General features: G+C 39.3%; 1 protein-coding gene across 1 annotated transcript in view; it reads right to left on the reverse strand.

Moving 5' to 3' along the window:
* The window catches only part of GABBR2 (gamma-aminobutyric acid type B receptor subunit 2), a 1,202,616-nt gene that overhangs the window by 904,887 nt on the left and 270,546 nt on the right, over positions 1–27,183 (reverse strand). Inside the window, exon 2 of the mRNA XM_077269688.1 lies at positions 15,878–16,015. Coding sequence (XP_077125803.1) covers positions 15,878–16,015 — 138 coding nt within the window. The remainder of the gene's footprint in view (positions 1–15,877; positions 16,016–27,183) is intronic.

Consider the following 27,183-nt stretch of genomic DNA (forward strand, 5'->3'; position numbering starts at 1 on the left):
TGGTATTGACTGACCACAAAAATCTAATTTATCTTGAGTCCGCCAGACGCCTGAATCCTAGACAGGCGCGCTGGTCGTTGTTTTTCTCTCGGTTTAATTTTGTGGTGTCCTACCTGCCGGGTTCTAAGAATGTTAAGGCGGATGCCCTTTCTAGGAGTTTTGAGCCTGACTCCCCTGGTAATTCTGAACCTACAGGTATCCTTAAGGATGGAGTGATATTGTCTGCCGTTTCTCCAGACCTGCGGCGGGCCTTGCAGGAGTTTCAGGCGGATAGACCTGATCGTTGCCCACCTGGTAGACTGTTTGTTCCTGATGATTGGACCAGTAAAGTCATTTCTGAGGTTCATTCTTCTGCGTTGGCAGGTCATCCTGGAATCTTTGGTACCAGGGATTTGGTGGCAAGGTCCTTCTGGTGGCCTTCCCTGTCTCGAGATGTGCGAGGCTTCGTGCAGTCTTGTGACGTTTGTGCTCGGGCCAAGCCTTGTTGTTCTCGGGCTAGTGGATTGTTGTTGCCCTTGCCTATCCCGAAGAGGCCCTGGACGCACATCTCGATGGATTTTATTTCGGATCTTCCTGTTTCTCAGAAGATGTCTGTCATCTGGGTGGTGTGTGATCGTTTCTCTAAGATGGTCCATTTGGTTCCCCTGCCTAAGTTGCCTTCTTCTTCCGAGTTGGTTCCTCTGTTTTTTCAAAATGTGGTCCGTTTGCATGGTATTCCGGAGAATATCGTTTCTGACAGAGGTACCCAATTCGTGTCTAGATTTTGGCGAGCATTCTGTGCTAGGATGGGCATAGATTTGTCTTTCTCGTCTGCTTTCCATCCTCAGACTAATGGCCAGACCGAGCGGACGAATCAGACCTTGGAGACATATTGGAGGTGTTTTGTGTCTGCAGATCAGGATGATTGGGTTGTTTTTTTGCCTTTAGCGGAGTTTGCCCTCAATAATCGGGCCAGTTCTGCCACCTTGGTGTCTCCCTTTTTCTGTAATTCGGGGTTTCATCCTCGATTTTCTTCTGGTCAGGTGGAGTCTTCGGATTGTCCTGGAGTGGATGCTGTGGTGGAGAGGTTGCATCGGATTTGGGGGCAGGTAGTGGACAATTTGAAGTTGTCCCAGGAGAAGACTCAGCTTTTTGCCAACCGCCGGCGTCGGGTTGGTCCTCGGCTTTGTGTTGGGGACTTGGTGTGGTTGTCTTCTCGTTTTGTCCCTATGAGGGTTTCTTCTCCCAAGTTTAAGCCTCGGTTCATCGGCCCGTACAAGATATTGGAGATTCTTAACCCTGTGTCCTTCCGTTTGGACCTCCCTGCATCTTTTTCTATTCATAATGTTTTTCATCGGTCATTATTGCGCAGGTATGAGGTACCGGTTGTGCCTTCCGTTGAGCCTCCTGCTCCGGTGTTGGTTGAGGGCGAGTTGGAGTACGTTGTGGAAAAAATCTTGGACTCCCGTGTTTCCAGACGGAAACTCCAGTATCTGGTCAAATGGAAGGGATACGGTCAGGAGGATAATTCTTGGGTGACTGCCTCTGATGTTCATGCCTCCGATTTGGTCCGTGCCTTTCATAGGGCTCATCCTGATCGCCCTGGTGGTTCTGGTGAGGGTTCGGTGCCCCCTCCTTGAGGGGGGTACTGTTGTGAAATTGGATTTTGGGCTCCCCCGGTGGCCACTGGTGGAATTGAACTGGTGTGCATCATCCTCTCTGTTCACCTGTTTCCATCAGGATGTGGGAGTCGCTATTTAACCTTGCTCCTCTGTCACTTCCATGCCGGTCAACATTGTAATCAGAAGCCTTTCTGTGCATGTTCCTGCTGCTAGACAACTCCCAGCTAAGTTGGACTTAGTCCTTGTTTGTTTTTGTATTTTGTTCCAGTTCACAGCTGTAGTTTCGTTTCTGTGTCTGGAAGCTCTTGTGATCTGAAATTGCCACTCTGATGTTATGAGTTAATACTAGAGTCTTAAAGTAATTTCAGGATGGTATTTTGATAGGGTTTTCAGCTGACCATGAAAGTGCCCTTTCTGTCTTCCTGCTATCTAGTAAGCGGACCTCAATTTTGCTAAACCTATTTTCATACTACGTTTGTCATTTCATCTAAAATCACCGCCAATATTTGTGGGGGCCTCTGTCTGCCTTTCGGGGAAATTTCTCTAGAGGTGAACCAGGACTATATTTTCCTCTGCCAGGATTAGTTAGTCCTCCGGCCGGCGCTGGGCGTCTAGGGATAAAACGCAGGCTACGCTACCCGGCTACTGTTAGTTGTGCGGCAGGTTTAGTTCATGGTCAGTTTAGTTTCCATCCTTCCAAGAGCTAGTTCGTATGTTTGCTGGGCTATGTTCTCTTGCCATTGAGAACCATAACACATGTCGTTATTTGGAGGTTGGGAAGTTAAGGGGGGGGTCGGAGACCCCTTGGGAAAGCACTTAGTCACGGTAGTCGACAATACCAATGTCAAGCAAAATATGTAATTAATACAGTATAACCATGTAGTATGGAATGTGACAAGTTATAGATTTTTACATGTGTACAGTATCAAAAGTAATAACAATGCAGGAAAAAAGAACTGTAACCACCAATAGTACATGAATACAGCACCAGAACCATAATCAGAACATAAAGGCAGCATCAGTATAACAATCAGTACCTGAAATCATAACCAGAACTATCATCAGTACATTCATACATTGCCAGATTCACCATTATTACATGAATACATAAAAAAAACACCATCAATACATGAAAACAGCACAGCAATGACGATCAGTATTATGAATTTTAAAGCACCAGAATCACCATCAGTACTTGACTCAGGGGATTTAGAAAAATCTTCTATAGTAAAAAAAAACAAAACCTCTCAGAACACTTGATGCATTTTCCTGTACCAGGTACATCAGAAGTGGTTATAATAAGAGTGGCACGGATAGCAAGAAAAAACACTTAGCTCAAGAAAATTCTGCTGTTGATTAGCCCATACATTGCATCATGCAGCACAGTACCAGGAGGGCTCGATCCTCATGCTTCAATATACCATTGGTGTTATGATGGGCTAATCAACAGCAGAATTTTCTTGAGCTAAGTGTTTTTTCTTTCTATCAGTGCCACTCTTATTATACCTGGTATAGGGGAAATGCATTGAGTGTTCAGAAAGTTTATTATTTTTTGACTATAGAAGATTTTTCTAAATCCCCTGAGTTACTTTGCATCTCTGGCATTTAGTCAATATATTCTAGTACTTTGGGAATAAAAAGAGTGACTGCAGACAATTTGTGCTATCTGTCTGCAAAGTATATTCATCACCATATGTAATTCTGCTGATTATGATATATGTATAGGTTGCACTTTATCCCTTCTCCCACTCCCTTTTGTTGTTGACATCTGGTATAATAGAATTTTCTTATACGGTGTAGTATCAATAGGGACACAAGGGACAGCCGTCGAGAGTGGGGGTGCCACTTTACGCAGGTTTATAGGGTGCCAACCCTCCGCTGACAGACAGGGCACATCTAAGGTTAATTTCCCCTCCCATTTTTCATTCCTGCCAATAAACCCTAAGCACATATGCACTTTATCTACATTTCAGTGCAATATCAACAATTGGGCTGACACCCATATAAGTTTATTGTATCATTGATATTTTTTGGCCTATAGACCAGAGATTATACCATTTTCACATTTAGTCTTGTCTTTTCTTCCACCCTGATCCCAATAGGGCAATATAGGGACAGAGGAGACATCCATCAATGAGAGGGGATGCCAATGCGCAGGTATAAGGGTGGGAACCTCTGTGGCAAGGCAGGAAAAGTGTAGCAATCGCTTAGGATCAGGCACACCCCTGGTTTCTAATTTTGAAGGGCGATGGTGGTTCTTTTTTCGTTTGTGGTTCATGTCATGTTTTATTAATAATACTAGCTGAAGAGCCCGGCGTTGCTTGGGCATAGTAATTATCTGTGGTTAGTTATAGCACCTCACTTCTCTTATTTTCCCATCACGCCTCTCATTTTCCCCCTCACATCTCTCATTTTCTCCCTTACACCTCTCATTTTCCCCCTCACTCCTCTTATTTTCCCCCTCACTCCTCTCATTCCCCCTAACACTTGTCATTTCGACCTCACATCTGTCATTTTCCGATCACTCCACTATTTTCCCTCACTCCTCTCATTTTGCATTCACACCTTTTCATTTTCACCTCACACCCCTCATTTTCACCTCACACCTCTCATTTTCCCCTCAGTATATACATGTTTGTCATCTCCCTTATATATAGTATACACCTGTATGTCATCTCCTGTATATAGTATATACCTGTATGTCATCTCCCCTGTAAATAGTATATACCTGCTGTATGTCATCACCTCCTGTATATTGTATATACCTATGTGTCATCTCCTCCTGTATATAGTATATACCTGTATGTCATCTCTTCTTTATATACTATATACCTGTATGTCATCTCCTCCTATATATAGTATATACCTGTATGTCATCTCCTGTATATAGTATATACCTGTATGTCATCTCCCCTGTATATAGTATATACCTGCTGTATGTCATCTCCTCCTCTATATACCTATGTGTCATCTCCTCTTTTATATAGCATATACCTGTATGTTATCTCCTCCTGTATATAGTATATATGTGTGTCATCTCCTCCTGTATATAGTATATACCTGTAAGTCATCTCCTCCTGTATATAGTATATACCTGTGTGTCATCTCCTCCTGTATATAGTATATACCTGTATGTCATCTCCTTCTGTATATAGTATGTACCTGTGTGTCATCTGCTCCTGTATGAAGTATATATCTGTGTCATCTCCTCCTGTATATAGTATATACGTGTGTCATCTCCCCTGTATATAGTATATACCTGTGTGTCATCTCCTCCTGTATATAGTATATATCTGTGTGTCATCTCCCCTGTATATAGTATGTACCTATACGTAATCACCTCCTGTATATAGTATGTACCTGTATGTCATCTCCTCCTGTATATAGTATATACCTGTGTGTCATCTCCTCCTGTATATAGTATATACCTGTGTGTCATCTCCCCTGTATATAGCATATACCTGTGTGTCATCTCCCCTGTATATAGTATATAACTGTGTGTCATCTCCCCATATATAGTATGTACCTGTATGTCATCTACCCTGTATATAGTATATACAAGTGTGTCATTTCCTCCTGTGTATAGTATATACCTGTGTGTCATCTCCCCTGTATATAGTATATATGTGTGTGTCATCTCCCCTGTATATAGTATATATCTGTGTGTCATCTCCTCCTGTATTAGACCTCGTTCACACGTTATTTGCTCAGTATTTTTACCTCAGTATTTGTAAGCTAAATTGGCAGCCTGATAAATCCCCAGCCAACAGGAAGCCCTCCCCCCTGGCAGTATATATTAGCTCACACATACACATAATAGACAGGTCATGTGACTGACAGCTGCCGTATTTCCTATATGGTACATTTGTTGCTCTTGTAGTTTGTCTGCTTATTAATCAGATTTTTATTTTTGAACGATAATACCAGACTTGTGTGTGTTTTAGGGCAAGTTTCATGTGTCAAGTTGTGTGTGTTGAGTTGCGTGTGGCGACATGCATGTAGCGACTTTTGTGAGATGAGTTTTGTGTGGCGACATGCGTGTAGCAACTTTTTGTGTGTCGAGTTGCATGTGACAGGTTAGTGTAGCAAGTTGTGTGCAGCAAGTTTTGTGCATGGCGAGTTTTGCACATGGCGAGTTTTGCGCATGGCGAGTTTTATGTTTGGTGCTTTTTGAGTAAGTGCAAGTTTTGTGTGAGGCAACTTTTGCATGTGCTGCAACTTTTGTGCATGTGGCAATTTTTCCGCGTGTGCAAGTTTTGCGTGTGGCGAGTTTTCCATGAGGTGAGTTTTGCACGTGTGGCAAGTTTTGCGTGAGCCTAGTTTTGCATGTGGCGAGTTTTGCGCGTGGCGAGTTTTTCGCTTGGCGACTTTTGAGCGGTGACTTTTGTGTTTCGACTTTTATGTGGCGAGGTTGGTGTATGTGTGGTGAAATGTGTGCTGAGGGTGGTATATGTGTTCAAGCATGTGGTAGTGTGTGGCGCATTTTGTGTGTGTGTTCATATCCCCGTGTGTGGTGAGTATCCCATGTCGGGGCCCCACCTTAGCAACTGTATTGTATATACTCTTTGGCGCCATTGCTCTCACTCTTTAAGTCCCCCTTGTTCACATCTGGCAGCTGTCAATTTGCCTCCAACACTTTTCCTTTCACTTTTTCCCCATTATGTAGATAGGGGCAAAATTGTTTGGTGAATTGGAATGCGCGGGGTTAAAATTTCGCCTCACAACATAGCCTATGACGATCTCAGGGTCCAGACCTGTGACTTTGCAAAATTTTGTGGCTGTAGCTGCGACGGTGCAGATGCCAATCCCGGACATACACACATACACACATACACACACACATTCAGCTTTATATATTAGATTAATAAAGGTTATATCTGATGAATTATAAAGTGCAGAGGATAGTAAAGTTGTGAAGTTGTGTACCAGTCAGTCGGGCTTCCACAGCTGGACAAATAATAGCTGTGTGCAGTGACTCCTGACCTTGTTCTAGGACCACTTCAATGTAAAAACGTATGCATTGGATGCATGGAAATATAGTTATAGGATCAGGAATGGAATCAGCTTTTATTTCCACTGGTGAAGTGTATATACTCCAGAGGAAATAAATGGACAAGCTTATACATGGAAGAGTTCTGATTTATACCACTATTTTTGTACCTGCTAAGACGTAAAAAAATGCACAATGCACAATGTTTTACTTGCAGCACTGAATCATATGAATATAGAACGCAATCAAAATCCAATTTCTTTTAGAAATTATTCAAATTTTCAGTTAAATAAAGCTAAAAATGATCAACACATGATTGCATACAATTCAACACAAATTGTTGGAGCAACTCTGTATGGATGATGCAATGCTTTAAGGAATTCATTACCACAGCAAGAAAAATATAGATATTTTTACATGTCTAAATAGCATAGGACCCATGTGCTTGTTACATTTTCAGGCCCTGCTCTATAACTAACAACCAAGTCATTACTGAATGAATTAAAATGTGATCAGCTGGAAATGAAAAAAAAAAAGTATAACATAAAATGTCTAATTAAATAATAAAGTGCTATGTCAAATAAGGGGTAAGGCTACTAAATTCTTCAGTATTTTCATCACCCTAGCTGATAGCTTTAAGGGACCCCCATACACATTAAAGTTAGCTTAACCCGTCAATATCAGAGGGTTTGGCCAATGGCCTAAGGTATAAGGAGGTGTGGGCTGACTGATGTTCAGGACAGCTGTCGATTGCGCACGTCTGAATTTAGACTCCCAATCGTATTGTTCATATGAGATCATCTGCCTATTAACAAGTCAGCTAGCAACTTTCTCACAGACAACACAGCAGTAGGGACGGGCGTACCCATGGGTGTTCAGATCCTTGTGTGCGGCCGAACTTTATAAAAATCTTCTGATCAGGTACCAGAATTCGATCCCGAACTCGATCCCGAACCCGGACCACATTCAAATGAATGGGAGGACCGCACATCCAGCGGTTCCATTCTGTCAGTTGTGTGACAGTGTGGGAAATAACGGCTCTGACTGGCAGTAACCTAACTGATGTTACCACCAGTCACAGAGCTGTGGTTCTCACGCTGTCACACAGATGACAGTGTGTGAGCCAGCAGCTGTGACCGGCGGTGAAAAAGGTTATTGGCGGTCAGGCATCGGCTAATGACTACTATTCTCATCAGCGTCATAAGCCTGGTCTCACTGAGAGCAGCAAGAGCAGGCATATGCTGATGAGAGTATCCACCAGCCGGCGCCTGGGCATAGTGAGAAATATGTCAGTGAGATAATTAGTGCAGTGTGTGTGTAGCTTACTGTACATGTATTTATCTAATAAAGAAATAAAATAAACAAAATTGTGTGAGGTCCCCCTTATTTTTTACTAACCAGCTGAGGGAAGCAGACAGCTGGGGTCTGGTGTTATTAGTCCAAGAAAGCGCCAATATCCATGAAGCTTCCCTGTTATTAATGTCAGCTCACAGCTGTCTGTGTAGCCTTTACTGGTTATTACAATGGGGGATCTCCCAAAAAATGATATGAGGTCCCCACCAATATTTAATAACCAGAAAAGGATAAACAAACAGCTGCGGGCTGATATTAGAAGGCTCAGAAGGTGCCATGGATATTGACCACCTCCAAGACTAATAACATCAGCTCTCAGAAATTGCACAGCCATTGGATGCGCCAATTCTGGTGCTTAGCATTGGCTCTCCCCACTTGCTCTGGTGTGTTGGAAAGTGCAGTAATGGTTTTGGGGTTGATGTCAACTATTTATGTCCGCTGACATCAAACCCAGGGGTTAGTAATGGAGAAGTGTCTATAAGACAGCATAATTAATAACCCTGTAAGTTTAAGTAAAAAACACACACAGAGTAAAGTCCTTTATTTAAACAAAACACTCCCTGACCCTTTATTACCCATTTATTAATATATGTAAAAAAAAATCAAGGTTATACTCACCTGTCCGCCGATAATCCATAGTTATGATGTCCAACGACGAGCACCTACTCAACTACATCTGGTTGCATTGCTGAGTGTGACACCAGTAACACTACCGCTCAGCCCAATGACTAGCTCACACTGAGCTCCGTGTGAGAATGTGGCTGCGTGTTACCGGCAATGACACCTTTATGGTCACATGCTGCCGTGTTCTCAACCTCAGATCAGTTTCATCTGGCAGTCTTGCTGAGCGACAACATTACTGATTTCACCATTCAGCAATGCAGCCAGACGTAGCAGAGTGGGGGCTCATCGTGGGACATTAGCATTGTACATTATCAGCAGACAGGTGAGTATAACTTTTATTTTCTATTTTTATTTTTACATTAATGAATGGGTAAAACAGGGTCAGGGAGTGTTTTGCTCAAATAAAGGACTTTGCCCTGTGTGTGTGTTTTTTTTTTACTTAAACATACAGGTCTAGCAATGGGGGTGTCTTATAGACACCTCTCTTTATCTAACGACTGGGCTTGATGCCAGCTGACATTACAAAGCTGACATTAACCCCCAAATAATTAGCCCACTTGCTAACACATCAGGGAAAGTGGGAAGACCTGGGCAAAATAACAGAATTGGCACATCTAATGGATAAAAAAGCCAAGAAGGCAGCACTGCCTATGGTTAGCACGCAATATATAAAGTGCATATGCACATATTAATTTCTATCTGTACTTTAAACTGAGACATTTATCAAACAATTGATCAATTCTTTGAATTAATATGTGCATATGTACTTTATGTATTGCGTGTTAACCATAGGCAGAACTGGCTTCTTGGCTTTTGCATCTAATGGATGCACTTTTTTTGGGCAGCTGTGGGCTGCTATTTTTAGGCTGGCATGTGATCGGGGGGTCAGCGATGCATTGGCATAACAACCAGAGTTCTCCTTGAGACCTCTATGGTTGTTGATGCCGGCTTGCTGTGAGCGCCGCCCTGTGGTCGGTGCTCATAGCAAGCCTGTAATTCAGCTGCATAGGAGCGATCTGATGATCGCTGCTATGTAGCTGAGCCGATCCAGTTGTGCCAGCTTCTAGCCTCCTATGGAGGCTTTTGAAGCATAGCAAAGGTAAAAAAAAAATGTTTTAAAAAATATGAAAAAAAAATATATAAAAGTTTAAATCACCCCCTTTCGCCCATTCAAAATAAAACAATAAAAAAAAATCAAACATACACATATTTGGTATCGCCGCATTCAGAATCGCCTGATCTATCAACTAAAACAAAGGATTAACCTGATTGCTAAACGGCATAGCGAGAGAAAAATTCAAAGCGCCACAATTACGTTTTTTTGGTCGCCAGGACATTGAATTAAAATGCAATAACGGGCGATCAAAAGAACATATCTGAACAATCGTGGTATCATTAAAAACATCAGCTCGGCACGCAAAAAATAAGCCCTCACCTGACCCAAGATCCCAAAAAATGGAAACGCTACAGGTATCGGAAAATGACACAATTTTAAATTTTTTTTAGCAAAGTTTGGAATTTTTTTTCATCACTTAGATAAAAAATAGCTTAGACATATTTGGTGTCTATGAACTCATAATGATGTGGAAAATCACAATGGCAGGTCAGTTTTAGCATTTAGTGAACCTAGCAAAAAAGCCAAACAAAAAACAAGTGTGAGATTGCACTTTTTTTGCAATTTCACCACACTTGGAATTTTTTTCTTGTTTTCTAGTACAAGACATGGTAAAACTAATAGTGTCGTTCAAAAGTACAGCTTGTCCCGCAAAAAATAAGCCCTCACATGGCCATATTGACAGAGAAATAAAAAAGTTATGGCTCTGGGAAAGAGGGGAGCGAAAAAAGAAAACACAAAAACAAAAAAGGGCTGTGTCTTGAAGGGGTTAAATTAATTAATTAGATAATTTTAAAGAGTGTCGTGGGGACCCCTCTATTTTTGATAACCAGCCAAGATAAAGTTGACATATGAGGGCTGCAGCCTGCAGCTGTCAGCTTTACCTGCGCTTGTTATTAAGAGGAGAGGAGACCTCATGTTTTTTTTTTTACCATTTATTTATTTTTTCACACAGTGCGCTGGCCAATCGCAGTCATGCCAATATTTCAAATGGCTGTGATGGAGTCAGAAGTGCCCACACAGGTAAAGTTTGTTGCTGCGCTGTGGCCTGTCAGCAAGCTTTGATTGGGCTGCCGAACCCCAACAGTAACGTGGTCTTCCAGGAGAAGTCTGTGTTTTGGGTCCATACACGAACACTAAGTGTTCGGTACGGACCCTGAACTGTACCGTTTGAGTTCACCCATATCTGTACAGGAGCAATTGGCTGAGCGAGCGCTTCTGTGTTGGCTGAGTTGGCTGTCAGACGAATGATCAGCTGAAGCATTGTTCAGCCAATAGCCATCTAAGATTTAATTGGGCAGAACACTCCGAAAACCTCAAGCACAGAGTACATCTATCCTATAGATATACTGTACATGGAGAACAGGCAATAATGTCCTACATAGTTGTATGTACTTGCCATGCTTCCATATGGTATGTCTCTATATAGTAGGGATTTACAAAAATAAACTGTACAATGTGTCCATACTACAGAGATAAACAGTAAAATTCTGAAGACGTTCAAATCTGTAATAGAGCTATGTTTGTGAACCCTAAAAGTGCCAATGTACCTTCAATTGCTGTTGGGCAAAACATTAACCACTTCACCACTTTCCACTTGTGAAAACCAAATAATCAATCTCTTAAATTCAACAAAAAATAATTAAAACTATATATTCATTTTTATGTCAGGTGAAGACAACTAATAGCCAGCCCAGCATTAGTTCATATACTCCATATTGAAATGGAACACCTTGTTAGTTAAATTAGGTCTACCATAATATTTTTAGGAAAAGAAAAAAGCCTGCACTTAGTATAGATTGCTAACGCCAAAAACAAGCTAGACAACTTTTAACAAAATTTTCAGTTGCATCATAACTGCAAGTATGATGCAAGCACTTTAAAGACTAAATAAGACATTCATCAACAGGAACATAAATGTTGTACATTAAAAAATTAAACAGGAAGATGTTTCTGCTATTACCTTTGTAGTAAAATATATATTTCTATCTAATTGTCTGGAAAATATGCAATTGCCTGAATACATACAGTATATGTTCTGTAACTGGTTAATACATTTTAAGTATCACTTTCAGATATGTACAGTTTTTGATGCTTATTTATTTTTATGACATTTTTAGAATGAAAGAATGCAAAAAGTAATTCCACTATTTAATTCTTATTTGTTTTTGCTGACTTTACCTGTGCATTTAGAGAATATAAGTTTACTGAAGATACCGTACATAATATATTCTTTGAAATATTTTCTTGGCTTCTTTTACTTTTAATAGTTTTTTCCTAACTTAATGTACATTTGAGTGTCTATAAAACAGTCCACAATGTTCTGTGTATCTAAAATGTATAGCAATCAGATATAGCATACCCTAGTGCATTATTACCAGTCTTGTAGGCCTTTAGAAAAATCAGGGCATTCACAATTTCCTAGTAATTCCTATAATCCCTAGCAATTGTCTTGTCAATCACAGCTACAGTCCCACTCTTGATCACCAATGATGCTGATTACTACAGTGAGGGAAATAAGTATTTGATCCCTTGCTGATTTTGTTAGTTTGCCCACTGACAAGGACATGAACAATCTATAATTTTAAGGGTAGGCTAATTTTAACATTAAGAGATAGAATATCAAAAATAAAATCCACCAGTCAGGCCTTTATGGCAGAGTGGCCAGATGGAAGCCTCTCCTCAGTGCAAAACATACGAATGGAAACAGAGTTTGCTAAAAAAAACACATGAAGGACTCCCAGAATATGAGAAGTAAGATTCTCTGGTCTGATGAGACGAAGATCGACCTTTTTGGTGATAATTTTAAATGGTATGTGTGGAGAAAACCAGGCATTGCTCATCACCTGCCCAGTACAATCCAAACAGTGAAACATGGTGGTGGCAGCATCATGCTATGGGGGTGTTTTTCAGCTGCAGGGACAGGAAGACTGGTTGCCATTAAAGGAAACATGAATGCGGCCAAGTACAGAGATATCCTGGATGAAAACCTCTTCCAGAGTGCTCTGGACCTCAGACATGGCCGATGGTTCACCTTCCAACAAGACAATGACCCTAAGCACACAGCGAAAATAACAAAGGAGTGGCTTCAGAACAACTCTGTGACCATCCTTGACTGGCCCAGCCAGAGACCTGACCAAAACCTAATTGGGTTGGCTGTCCACCAACATTCACCATCCAACCTGACGGAACTGGAGAATATCTGCAAGGAAGAATGGTAGAGTCTATCTATCTATCTATCTATCTATCTATCTATCTATCTATCTATCTAGCTGTCTCCATTCATTCCCTTAGTTATAGCTAATCCTAAATATGGTTTTAGCTAAATGTATTAATAGTCTTTATATTCTGCCTGGGTGCAAGCACCTATTCTCACTTAATGTCAAAAGGCATTTATATGTTTAGAAGTTAAGCCTGGACGGCTGGAAGCCCTATGGCATAGCTGAAGGCAAACTTCTAACTGGCAGAGTAAAACGTAATGTAATGTTTGAGTATACATTATGGAAGGCTTTTAAGTAGTGCATACATTATACATTAGATGCCACCATTCAGTAAATTGCAGAATAACATTTTATTCAAGAGGACAGCCTTTTCCATTAGATGATAACACATGGATATAGACACCTGTGTGCAATAAAGTATTTCGAAGGTAGGATTTACCAGCTTGTTTAGAGAGGAAACTGCATTGGCTGCACACATTTAAAAGACACATTATCTACTTTGCAGACACAGATCAGACAGTTGACATGAAATATTCATATTATGAGCCCAAAACTAATTTGTAGGTTGGGTATTGACTGCTTGCGCAACAATGGTATGAAATAACAAGTATACAATATATGAAAAAAATCCTTTTCTTCTTGGAGATAGATTAATTGCAAGCATGAGTCTAAACTGAAAGTCCTGCTAATATTTCTACTCTAGTGAATATTCTATTGAAAAACATGTCCCATTATTATTGGTCAAACCCTTCTAAGGTGTACCCACAATGCTAAGCAATTCAAACTGTAGCCATAGTCAGGTTAATGTTTTGATTTTACGTTAAGATTTTCGAAGGAAATCAGACTCCTTTGGAGCTGAAAGGATGATTCGAGAAATATGTCATGTTATTTTGTATGGCTGTTATTACCTTCACACTCAATGTAGTATGAAATACTTTACATTGGACTCATACGTGCTTTGTACCTACTTGGTTTATAAATATTGTTTATGTATATAATTCTTTACAAAAATGGCCATTTCTGGTATGTCAATTTTTGTACAGCTATACCTTGAAAAAGGCCATACATGGCTGAAACGCTGGATTTGGATGCAATCTGTTTAGCATATGGATCAGCTGAATAAAGTTACTTGTCTTTTCTGCAAGTAGAGTGCCAAAGTGTCCTTCGTTTATATATAAAATATACTTAAAATAAGGTGCAAATAGAATAATAAATTGGGTGAAAACATTAAAAGGCAGAAAGTTAGACAAAAAAGGCACAAAGGCAATGTTGAATCAGTGCATTTGTGCCAACAAATGCTGCGCTATCATTTTCTTTCCTCTTATAAACTAAGTCTATTCATCACATGAGAACATGTACATTTGTATACCATCTGGACAAGCAGGCTAGTCAAGACCCAATGCTAAGCAAGCTCATAAAACTACAATACCAGACACAGCCCATAGAAAAAAGTGGTACTTCTTCTGGAAAAAAAGAGTTAACTACATTTTACATTTTTTTCTAACAGTTGACTAGTCTATCCTCTGCTACAAATCTCATGATGCATCAGCACAGCATCATATGATCAGCTACAACCAGTACAACCTCTGCCTACTATAAAGACATGTGATTATCCTTCCCTCTATATTCTCTAAACATTCCAAGAGACTATAAATACTCATTCATCAAAGCTAAGCTGAATTCAACTTTATTATAATTGTGTGTCAGTGTCTCATCAACTCTAATCTAACTCTAAGTGTGACCGCCACAGTTACCAGCTGGACAAGACTCTGGAGTAACAGTGTATTGTCAATGGCCAAAATTTTAATGAGTCTTTCCATCCTAATTGTCCCTAACCTCAATTTCAGAACCAGTCGAGAATTAATGAATTTGGAGGCAGACCTACAGTCATTGAAAGCTAATGCAGATAACCATTGGTTCTTAAAACGCTGTTCCACATTTAGCAGTATTTTGTCAGAGGAAGTAAGAAGGTACTTGAGAATCTGGGTGACCTCCCCGACAATCACCCAGGTCTAGGCATTTGGAGGTGGGAACATCCTGTTGTGGGGCTGTTTTTCAGCATGTGGCACTGGCAAACTTCAAGTGGTTGAAGGAGGGATGAATGGACAAATGTACTGAGATATTCTTGATAAAAATCTGCTGCCATCTACCAGGATGATGAAGATGAAATGTGGGTGGTCATTTCAGCAAGACAATAATGTCAAACACACAGCCAAGGAAGCTCTCAATTGGTTTCAAAGAATGAAAATAAAGGTGCTAGAATGGCTAAGCCAATCACCGTGGCTGAATACAATAAGAAATTTATGAAGGAACTAAAGCTCAGAGTTAATAAAAAATGTCCACAGAACTTTAGGATTTGAAGAGTGTTTGCATGGAATAATGGGCCAAAATCACACCTGAGCAATGCGTGCAACTAGTTTCTCCATACAGGAAGTGTCTTGAAGCGGTCATCAGCAACAAAGGCTTTTGTGCAAAGTTTTACAATTACAAGATTTCAGCTGGTGTCATGACTTTCCATGGCTTTTTGCACCTTTCTTTCCTCTTGTGTTCAATACTTTTTCCCTGTGTTGTCTCTCATTATTACACATAACTTCACTTATGGACATCTATGGTTTGATTTTTTTGCCTATGAGGATTTGATGGATTGTTGCCGACATCTGGTGAGAATTTCATGTCAATAGCACCTTTAGAAATATATTTACTTAGAAAATTGGTGACATGATCAGTACTTATTTCAATTGCTGCAAATTGTACATGTGGAACAAAATCCTGCCGCATTTTGTGTAGTAATGCTGCCGCATCTACATATCTATACAAAATAATGACACCAGTCTTTAAATTGCATTCCAAACTAGCTGACATAATTTTTTTACTTATTCAAGCCCTTTAAGTGGGAAAATATCTCCAGTATTGCAACACTGTATTTCAGTCTATGATATAACAATAAAGTATCATTTTAAGTTTCTTCTCTTACCTGAACCAAGTTCCATCCTTTTAGAGACTCTGCAATAATGGAAGTTACTGAAGGGCATACTCCACCGAAAACCATCAAATGATTAGGTCCATACTTGATGGCATCATAAAATGACTTTAATCCTCTTGCATTGTCGCACTAAAAAAAAATATAATATAAGTTACCCAAAGCAGAAGTGTCTATTCATAATAACCTTGTGACTGTTTATGAAAGGAAGGAATAATAGCTTAAGGCCTGCAATACACAAGATCTTTAGAAATCTGTCATTCTGAGTTTGCTTCAGTGAGAGATTCACATAGTAATACCAATCATATCTATAACATATACTTATAATAAAAAATAAACAGAAATGCTGAAACATTGTTGACTTTAAGCAGATAGTTTATCATGCAAGTTTTGGGCAACTAGAGCTAGTGTATAACTAAGTAAATGATGAATGGCAAGAATTTAACATCACTTTGGTTAGGCCAGATCTATGGAACAATTTTTAACCTACTAAGGATAGTAGAAAAATGATCTTGTGACCTGTCATCTTACTTAATTGTAACGGTAACAACTTAAAGAGGTTTCTAGTTAAAACAAGTGGTCAATTATTCACATCATAGGTTATAACTTGCTGATCGGTGGGAAACCCAACTCTGGAACCCTCACACCAATTTGGAAACTTTTATCTCAGTTAGAAATCCATCACTTCATTCCTTGTCTATGGGGCTGTCAGAAAAAGCCGAGTGCTGTGCTTAGCAGTTCCATGGGTAGCGAATGGAGTGGCAGACCGAGCATGCGCACTACCACTCCAAAGAAGATAAAATGTCCTCGTTCTGCCAATTGTTGTGGGTCCCAGAGGTTGGATTGACATAGATCAACAAGTTGTCAAGTACCCTATGGATAGATGATAACTTGTTGTTGTAGGTCAACCCCTTTATTGCTGTTACTTGACTGTTGGGAGGAATCTGATGCAGTCAGCTTCTCACCACCTGGATGTTGACCTTCTCTTGTGGCGGAATCAATTAATAGCATTAAAGAGAATGTTCCATCAGAAAATGAATTAATATTTAGCCAATTTTTAACCCCTTACTGACATCGGACGGGATAGTACGTCCGATGTCAGCTCCCCTGCTTTGATGCAGGGCTCCGCGGTAAGCCCGCATCAAAGCCGGGACATGTCAGCTGTTTTGAACAGCTGACATGTGCCCGCAATAGCGGCGGGTGAAATTGCGATTCACCCGCTGCTATTAACTAGTTAAATGCCGCTGTCAAACGCAGACAGCGGCATTTAACTACCACATCCGGCCGGGCGGCCGGAAATGACGGCATCGCCGACCCCCGTCACATGATCGGAGGTCGGCAATGCTTCAGTATTGTAACCATAGAGGTCCTTGAGACCTTTATGGTTACTGATCGCCGGTAGCTGTGAGCACCACCCTGTGGTTGGCGCTCACAGCACACCTGCAATTCTGCTGCATAGCAGCGAACAGCAGATCGCCGCTATGTAGCAGAGGCGATCGTGCTGTGCCAGCTTCTAGCCTCCCATGGAGGCTATTGAAGCATGGCAAAAGTTAAAAAGAAAGTGAAAAAAAGTGAAAAAAAAAAAAAAAAAGTTTAAATCACCCCCTTTCGCCCCAATCAAAATAAATCAATAAAAAAAAAATCAAATCTACACATATTTGGTATTTCCACGTTCAGAATCGCCCGATCTATCAATAAAAAAAGCATTAACCTGATCGCTAAACGGCGTAACGAGAAAAAAAATCGAAACGCCAGAATTAAATTTTTTTGGTCGCCGCGACATTGCATTAAAATGCAATAACGGGCGATCAAAAGAACGTATCTGCACCGAATTGGAATCATTAAAAACGCCAGCTCGGCACGCAAAAAATAAGCCCTCAACCGACCCCAGATCATGAAAAATGGAGACGCTACGAGTATCGGAAAATGGCGCAATTTTTTTATTTTTTTTTTAGCAAAGTTTGGAATTTTTTTTCACCACTTAGGTAAAAAATAACCTATTCATGTTAGGTGTCTATGAACTCGTAATGACCTGGAGAATCATAATGTGAGGTCAGTTTTAGCATTTAGTGAACCTAGCAAAAAAGCCAAGCAAAAAACAAGTGTGGGATTGCACCTTTTTTGCAATTTCACCGCACTTGGAATTTTTTTCCCGTTTTCTACTACACCACATGGTAAAACCAATGATGTCATTCAAAATTACAACTTGTCCCGCAAAAAATAAGCCCTCACATGGCCAAATTGACGGAAAAATAAAAAAGTTATGGCTCTGGGAAGGAGGAGAGTGAAAAACGAACACGGAAAAATGAAAAATCCCACGGTCATGAAGGGGTTAAGGTGAACATATTTTTTAACAATTTTCGTGAATTGCTTATTTAAGTCTCAATGTCGCTATCTAAAAAATCTTGACATCTTGCAGTCTTCACGCTGACCATTGTGCCTAATATGAAACTAACATTTTCTCTTCTGTAGAGATCACTTTTCAGTAGTCACCAGGCAAGCAGGATTACAATAAAAAGTAACATCTATTTATAGATAACTCAGAAAACACCAATCACAGTAAGTGATGATCACAGCTAACTTCTTCCCCCATCAATGAGCAACGAACCCTGTACAGGTCACAGAACATGCCTAAAAACATAAACATATCCAGTCTATAGGTTGCTTAGTCCCTGTGGATGCTGTAACACACTGTTCTAAAGGCTGTCAATATCAGTTCCGGCAAGATGGTAGCCCCCATAATTTTATGGAAAACAAAATAAAAAATGTCAACAATCAGAAAATTAAAATAGATTATAAAAATATATTTATTAGTATCTGGTTGCAAAGATTGCCAGGGAAATGGAAGTATTCTGCGCTTACTGGAAGGATGGCATCCGCAATCAAATATAATATGCTGGTTTATTGTCAACGTGTTTCAGTGTCCCACCAACTCTTTCTTCAAGACAACCATACGTAAGACTGTCCTGAAGAAAGAGTCAGAGTGACTCTGAACGTGTTGACAATAAACCAGCATTTTATATCCAATTGTGGATGTCATCCTTCCGGTAAGCACAAAATACTTCCATTTCCCCAGCAATCTTTTTCTGACACTTTCATATGGAAGCTTCAGCATCAGGATTTTAGCTATTTTCCAATGGTTGTGTTGCACACAATCGTGCAAGGTGAGAGTATTTACTCATTCTTCACTCTTGCATACTTGGATAAGACCCTATTGTGCTCTTTTATTTTATCTATTTGGTTTTAAAGGGGTTCTGATGTGCAGTATTTTTCAGTTGGAGGAGGGTGATGAATGAATATGACCACACTGTGCTGTATGTGAAGAAGGGTCTACTAAAAAAGATCAATATGAGATCTTGTAATACATATATATATTAGTAAGTGCCACAAAGTCATGCCCCCATTTAAATAAAAAAGGTGTTAAAAAAATACAATACATTAATATGCCTTGACTACCAGCAGGCCAAGAAGCCTGCATTTTTACCCACCCCAGCCATTAATATGATTGTGTAGCACATGAAAAGTTAAGTTAGTCAATCCTTTTATGACCTAAAAACATTCACCAGCTGAAAGAAATCAGACTTTGAGGTTGTGTCTGGAAGTGCATTGGGGCATGATGATTCACTTCTAGCTTCTCAGTCTCGCGTGTATTTCCTAACTATTTCCACCACAATGCAATTTCAGAAACAATTTCAAAATGTGATTTATTGTTGACGGGGCACTAGTTTGGGGGCATAACTGCATCAATTAGCTTATCTTTTAAAGGGCTACACAGTCAAAAAAATGATTTGGGACAGATAAAGTTTCTGGCTAAATTTGAAGATTTTTTGCTGTAAATATCGGTAATAGAACTAACATATAATTCTATTAGACAATTTAGTACATCCATGTGCTTCCCATGTGCTTTTAGACAGGATGCATTGCTTATAGAGCCATAAGCGCCATACAGAGGAATTCAGAGTGCATAAAGGTCCGAAAGTGCAGCCTGACCCTAAATACTTCAGCTGTATCCATTTTAATATTAGGGCAGTGCAAGGTTGGGGGCATAAGGTTTACGTCTCTAAGTTTTCCTTGGTACACTTCTTTCCAACAAGAAACCCCCAAAGAATAAAGCAAAGAAAGTAAAGCAGCATAAAACCTCTCTGTACTGAAATGCTTGACTACTTGGAAGACTACATTGCTACTGAAGACATTACCTACTGACTATGTTTGTATGTCAATGACATTGACAAAAGATTCCCATGCTTTCCTATCTATTATTCACCAAGTGTTTTCCTTGTACTTGATCACAGCTCCAGGGTTATGATATGATTGGGACATTTATGCTCATTTATTTTGGTTGCCCTGCATTGTGAGTGAAAGATTCTGCTCATTTCATGTCAAGACAATTAATACCCCTAGGACACAGACAAAGATGAAGACCGACAGCTCTAAATTCCCTTTATTCCATCTAGGTTACCTGCTGACTTTGATTTTGCCATGCATATAACTAGATTAGACATTGAGAAAAAACATTGTGGGTAAAGTATATCGTCATTAATTGAAATATCAATTAGCATTACATGGTTGAACAATGTCAGATATATTGGAATCCACTTGACCTAGCAACTAAGGAAAATATTATTCAAGCTTGATATAAATGTGGCATATAAATTTGGGGCCAAGAAGTGTGACATAATATAAGTTTATAATAATATATAAAAATATTATTTTAAAACGCACATACGCAGATAAAGCTGAATTTGCACTACATTGTTTGACTACTGTATTAACTTGTATGTGCAGTAAATGTTCCGGATGTCATGTATAAAAACTCATGCTATGCTACATCCTTATTTTAAAGCTGCCATTTTACCTGACAACTTATATACATAAAAATGACGTATTGACTCCAATGGAATTGTGAATGTGAGCATGCTCGGTGACAAACAAGCAGCTATTATTCCATCTCCTACTGTCGAAGGTTTGATCCTGTGTTATTAGACAGTAGCTCTAAAGTAGATGTGTCATTTATCATTGTAATCCATGTTTCTAATGAGGCAACCACCGAAAGTTAGCTGTGAAAAACACAAAAAAGTGTGTCCCTCTTAAATGAATTTGGTGCATCTTTCAGATGACTTGCATCAGCATCTACATTGTACTCTTGTCCTGGACATTTCTGTCTAAATTTATGGTACATTTCGAATTTATCATAAATTTGTTGGGCATGATCTCCTCTTGCTAAGTTCCAATGCTTTTCAAAAAGTTGTTTGATGACATGGCCTCAAAGAACTGAATTTATCAATAGTGTCTCACATGCAATTTTTGAAGCAAAAGCCTGCTAAAGTATGGTGTACCAAATTTATCAAGGGGACCAGAAAATAAAATCTACAGCAGCTCAGAATGATATCATTTATACCAGTTTTCTTGTAAACATTACCCAAATTTGTCAAAAGATGATTGATCATGCTGATTTTACAAATCCTTCCCTACCTTTTAGAAAAGTTATGGGGCTGACACAAATGGGCAAAAAGTCATTACAGTTTTATGCAAATAAAACCTTACACCAAATTGTTTTACTTTTTATGCCAGAACACAGCAATAGAGAGACTGATAAATAATAGGGCTCAGTGCACCACAATCTATGATGCATCAGCATCGAGAAGCTATCCTATTTGAGTAGGCCTATATTCATACTGAACATCTTCAAATCCTATCAGAGTAGGCCTATATTCATACTTGACAGCTTCAACTATTAATTTACCGAGTTTATCGACTTCAGAAGAGGTTTTTATGGAAATACTGAATGGTAAACTATGTTTAGAAGCAATATTGCTGGCATTTGATTTTATAACTTGTGAGTGTTCCTAAAAACAAGAGGCAAAGGCAGCACTAAAAAAAAATAAAGTCCATTTGTATCCATCCCTTCAATGTTCCATCATACTTTATTTTGCTACCTCTATTTCCTGTTTTTGATTTACCTGTAGGACCAGGGGATTGTGTCTTTAAGGTTTGAGCTTATATTCAGAATTTCATGTCCAGTGCTGCTTTGTTCCTTTACTGGTAATCAAACTTAAAGGGCTATGCAGGACTTTGTCTTTTTTTTTGGTTATTGTGCTAAAAACTCAGTGACAGATAGTTGCTAACTACCAACATGTGTTCTTACCCAGGCGGCGATTCTCCAACTTCAACTGACTTCACGTCAACAGATTAAACCCGTCGATCCATAGTCTAGAACCAATGCACTCATCTGTAGGTATATGGCATATAATGTATTTGTCCTGAGGTGTATGACATATAAAGAATTTATTGTGATATATATGGCATATAATGTATTTATCATGGGAGATGTAACACCATCTTTAATTAGTGGTAGATTTTGATAATGAAGTCTAAAAAGACAAACAACATGTTAAAAGTGTTATAACTAGTAATGAGCGAGTGTACTCGTTGCTCGGGTGTTCCCGAGCACGTTCGGGTGACCTCCGAGTATTTGTTAATGCTCGGAGATTTAGTTTTCATTGCCTCAGCTGCATGATTTACAGCTGATAGACAGCTTGAATACATGTGAGGATTCCCTAGCAACCAGGCAACCCCCACATGTACTCAGGCTGGCTAGCAGCCGTAAATCATGCAGCTGCGTCAACAAAAACTAAATCTCCGAGCAGTTACAAATACTCACTCATCACTAGTTATAACCTTTGAAATGGTATCTCTGTCTACCAATCAAAGCTTTAACATTTAGTCTACATTTTAAATGAATCCAATTAAAATTTGAGAAACAAGGTTAGAGGCATATAAATCTGAACATTATCTTTTAGCACATAATGGTAAAATAAATGAATTTGCTAAACTACTGCTACTTCAATGATATGCAAAGCCATTGCAATTTTTAATTTATAGATATAAAACTTTAAAGCTGTCAACTATTAAGCAAGGTTCAATGTCCAGTGGCTGATAAACTGGTATTGCCATGAACTGCTGAGTATAGCAAGACCTAATGTAAATTCTATACATTTAATTAAATTACACTGAAACTTTAGAAGCCTTGCAAGCATGTTAGAAAGGGTACATTTGTCAAGCAATATATTCCAAATGAAATTCTCAGAGAATGCTATGAATGAGGAAATAATCACGTCCTCAAATGTCATGAAGCATTTTAATTTTTTTCTGGATGATAGAAAAAGTCAACTTTTCATTACTTACAGTGCTTTTAGGCAACTGTGTGAATCAATGTATGTGAAGAAACCAAAAAGAGACAGAATGAAGATAATAGAGGGCAAGTTAAACTAACTAGGCAGAAGTCAGAAAAAAAAAGCACAATTTTCTTAGATTCTCATGCACAGTAATCGTGCAAAGTGTTTCCCTTAAAAACTGCTGTTTATGCTGCAGAACTCTCGTGCTTTTTAACTGAAAATTATTATTACCTGCATATTAACCCCTTCATGAGCCATTTTTTGATTTTTGCATTTCTGTTTTTTGCTCCCCTTCTTCCCAGAGCCATAACTTTGTTATTTTTCCATCAATACGGCCATGTGAAGGCTTGTTTTTTTGCAGGACGAGTTGTACTTTTGAAAGACAACACTGCAAAACCATATTTTGTACTCAAAAATGGGAAAAAAATTCCAAGTGAGATAAAATTGCAAAAAAGTGCATTCCCACACTTGTTGTTTGTTTGGCTTTTTTACTAGGTTCACTAAATGCTAAAACTGACCAGCCATTATGATTCTCCAGGTCATTATGAGTTCATAGACACCAAACATGTATAGGTTCTTTTTATTTAGGGGTAAAAAAAAATCCAAAGTTTGTTAAAAGCAAAAAAAAATTGCGCCATTTTCCGATACCTGTAGCATCTCCATTTTTTGTGATCTGGGGTCAGGTGAGGGCTTATTTTTTGCACGCCGAGCTGATGTTTTTAATTATAGCATTTTGGTGCAGATACGAACTTTTGATCGGCCGTTATTGCATTTTAATGCAATATCACTGCGACCAGAAAAAACGTAATTCTGGCGTTTTGACTTTTTTTCTCGCTACGCCATTTAGTGATCAGTTTAATCCTTTTTGTTAATGATAAATTGGGCGATTCTGAATGTGGCGATGCCAAATATGTGTATGTTTGATTTTTTTTATTGTTTTATTTTGAATGGGGTGAAAGGGTAGTGATTTGAACGTTTACATTTTTTTATTTTTTTATATTTTTAAAAACTTTTTTTTTTACTTTTGGCATGCTTCAATAGTCTCCATGGGAGACTAGAAGCTGCCATAACCCGATCGGCTCTGCTACATATAGGCGATGATCAGATCTCCTATATGTAGCTGAATTACTCCCTTGCTATGAGCACCGACCACTGGGCAGCACTCACAGCAAGCTGGCAGTGACAACCATAGAGCTCTCCTATCATGTCAACGAACCAATGACCCGCGATCACGTGATAGGGTCAACCGTGGGTGGATTTCAGTCACGAAGCACGGGTTAAATGCCGCTGTCAGAGTTTCCAACCGTGGCTATTGCAGGCACATGTCAGATGTTGAAAACAGATGACGTGTCCCAGGAAAAACGTGGGCTCACCGCGGAACCCACATCGAAGGAGGAGACACGACATGTGCAGTACTAGTACGGAGAATGTCATGAAGGGGTTAAAGATACAGAGAAGCAACAGGCTGGTCATGGTCACTAACTCTATAAACCTTCTAGCTCATAAACCTGTCTTTGAAATTACAAATGTGTAAGAAAGCTGAGATACTCTGCTTTCCTCATGAATACCATGTAGCCATTATAGACCTGATCGTAACTATTTTAAACACTGAGATTTTGATAATAATTGTGACTTGTCTTAGCTCATTTTTCGATTTCATGTATTCTCCAAGAAATCTAATTATTTAGTTAAATACTAACAGATGTAATAAAAATAGGATAAAATGGGAAAAGGACATAATTACTGTAACTTGCGTGATTATCCAAAAAATTTTTTAAAAAAGTTAACAAGTAATAATGACAAGATATCAAAGAATTTTAAATACAGGTTTTTTAAGTTACATTAAAATAAGAAAATAGGACATGTGAACTTACACTGCCCTAGATGCAGGGACAGATAATTCTGGCAAATGTTAGATGGGCCAGTTCGGCCATGGGCCCCATTGTTTGCTACACTGTTAACAGTATTGGTGTTCACAGGATGCAATTCTGACAGAGTACAGAACCACATGCTTGTCTTAGGTCTGCAAACTTCTGGAGTCTAGCACCTTGAAGTGGATTTCGGTAGTGCAATGATGTCACTGTATCACAACACCTGTGTCTATTGAAAGACAAGACAGAAGAGGAGACAGAGGCTGAGAATGTTTTTCTAGGGGGGGTGATTGTGAGGGGACATTTTACTGTATTGGGACTGTGTGTGTGGGAAACCATCATAATACCAGCTCTATCCTCACCTACTGTATTCTCACCCATCCCTTGAAGATTGTGAGCCTTCACGGGCAGGGTCCTCACTCCTCCTGTACCAGTTATGACTTGTATTGTTTAAGATTATTGTACTTGTTTTTATTATGTATACCCCTCCTCACATGTAAAGCGCCATGGAATAAATGGCGCCATAATAATAAATAATAATAATAATAATACTATATGGGGAATTGGGGGAGACCATCTTTTTGAATTGAGACTGTACAGATTATCATTTTGTGTGGGGTGCCTGTGGTAACCTTCATACTATATACACACATGGTCAAAAGTGTTGGTACCCCCGTTTAATGACAGAAAAACCCACAATGGTCACAGAAATAATTTGAATCTGACAAAAGTAATAATAAAAAAATCTTTGAAAATGAACAAATGAAAGTCAGACATTGCTTTTCAACCATGCTTCCACAGAAATTAAAAATAAAAAATAAAACTCATGAAATAGACCTGGACAGAAATGATGGTACCCTTAACTTAATATTTTGTTGCACAACCTTTTGAGGCAATCGCTGCAATCAAACGATTCTTGTAACTGACAATGAGACTTCTGCACCTCTCGACAGGTATTTTGGCCCACTTTTCAAGAGCAAACTGCTCCAGTTGTCTCGTGTTTGAAGGTTGCCTTTTCCAGATGGCATGTTTCAGCTCTTTCCTAAGATGCTCAATAGGATTTAGGTCAGGGATCATAGGAGGCCACTTTAGAATAATCCAATGTTTTCCTCTTAGCCATTCTTGGGTGCTTTTAGCTGTGTGTTTTGGGTCATTATCCTGTTGCAAGACCTACGACCTGTGACTGAGACCAAGTTTTCTGACACTGGGCAGCACATTTCTCTCTAGAATCCCTTGATAGTCTTGAGATTTCATTGTACCCTGCACAGATTCTAGACAACCTGTGCCAGATGCGGCAAAGCAGCCCCAGAACATGACATAGCCTCCTCCATGTTTCACAGTAGGGACAGTGTTCTTTTCTTGATATGCTTCATTTTTCTGTCTGTGAACATAGAGCTGATGTGCCTTGTCAAAAAGTTCCATTTTTGTCTCATCTGTCCATAGGACATTCTCCCAGAAGCTTTGTGGCTTGTCAACATGTAGTTTGGAAAATTCCAGTCTGGCTTTTTTATGTTTTTACTCAACAATGGTGTCCTCCTTGGTCGTCTCCCATGAAGTCCACTTTGGCTCATACAATGACAGAATGTGTGATCTGATGTTCTTTGAGCTTGAAGTTCACTGTTAATCTGTTCAGAAAGTTTTCTGGGCTCTTTTGTTACCACTCGTATTATCCATCTCTTTGATTTGTCATCAATCTTCCTCCTGTGGCCACGTCCAGGGAGGTTGACTACAGTCCCATGGATCTTAAATTTCTGAATAATATGTGCAACTGTAGTCACAGGAACATGAAGCTGCTTGGCAATGGTCTTATAACTTTGACCTTTAACATGTTTGTCTATAATTTTCTTTCTAATCTCCTGAGACAACTCTGTCCTTTGCTTCCTCTGGTCCATGTTGAGTGTGATACACACCATGTCACCAAACAGCACAGTGAGTATGTGTAGCCCTATATATAGGACCACTCACTGATTCCAAGATTGCAGACACCTGTGATGCTAGTTAGTAGACAGACCTTGTTTTAACATGTCCCTTTTGTCTCATTATTTTTAGGGATACCATCATTTCTGTCTAGGCCTATTTCATGAGTTTTATTTTTTTTTTAAACTCTGTAGAAGCATGGTTGAAAAGCAATCTCTGATTTGTTTATTGTCATAGATCTTTTATTTATAATTACTTTTGTCAGATTCAAGTTATTTCTGTGACCATTGTGGATTTTTCTGTCATTAAACGAGGGATACCAACAATTTTGACCACG

Source organism: Ranitomeya variabilis, chromosome 6 (assembly GCF_051348905.1).
Source record: "Ranitomeya variabilis isolate aRanVar5 chromosome 6, aRanVar5.hap1, whole genome shotgun sequence".
NCBI classification, from domain to species: Eukaryota; Metazoa; Chordata; class Amphibia; order Anura; family Dendrobatidae; genus Ranitomeya; species Ranitomeya variabilis.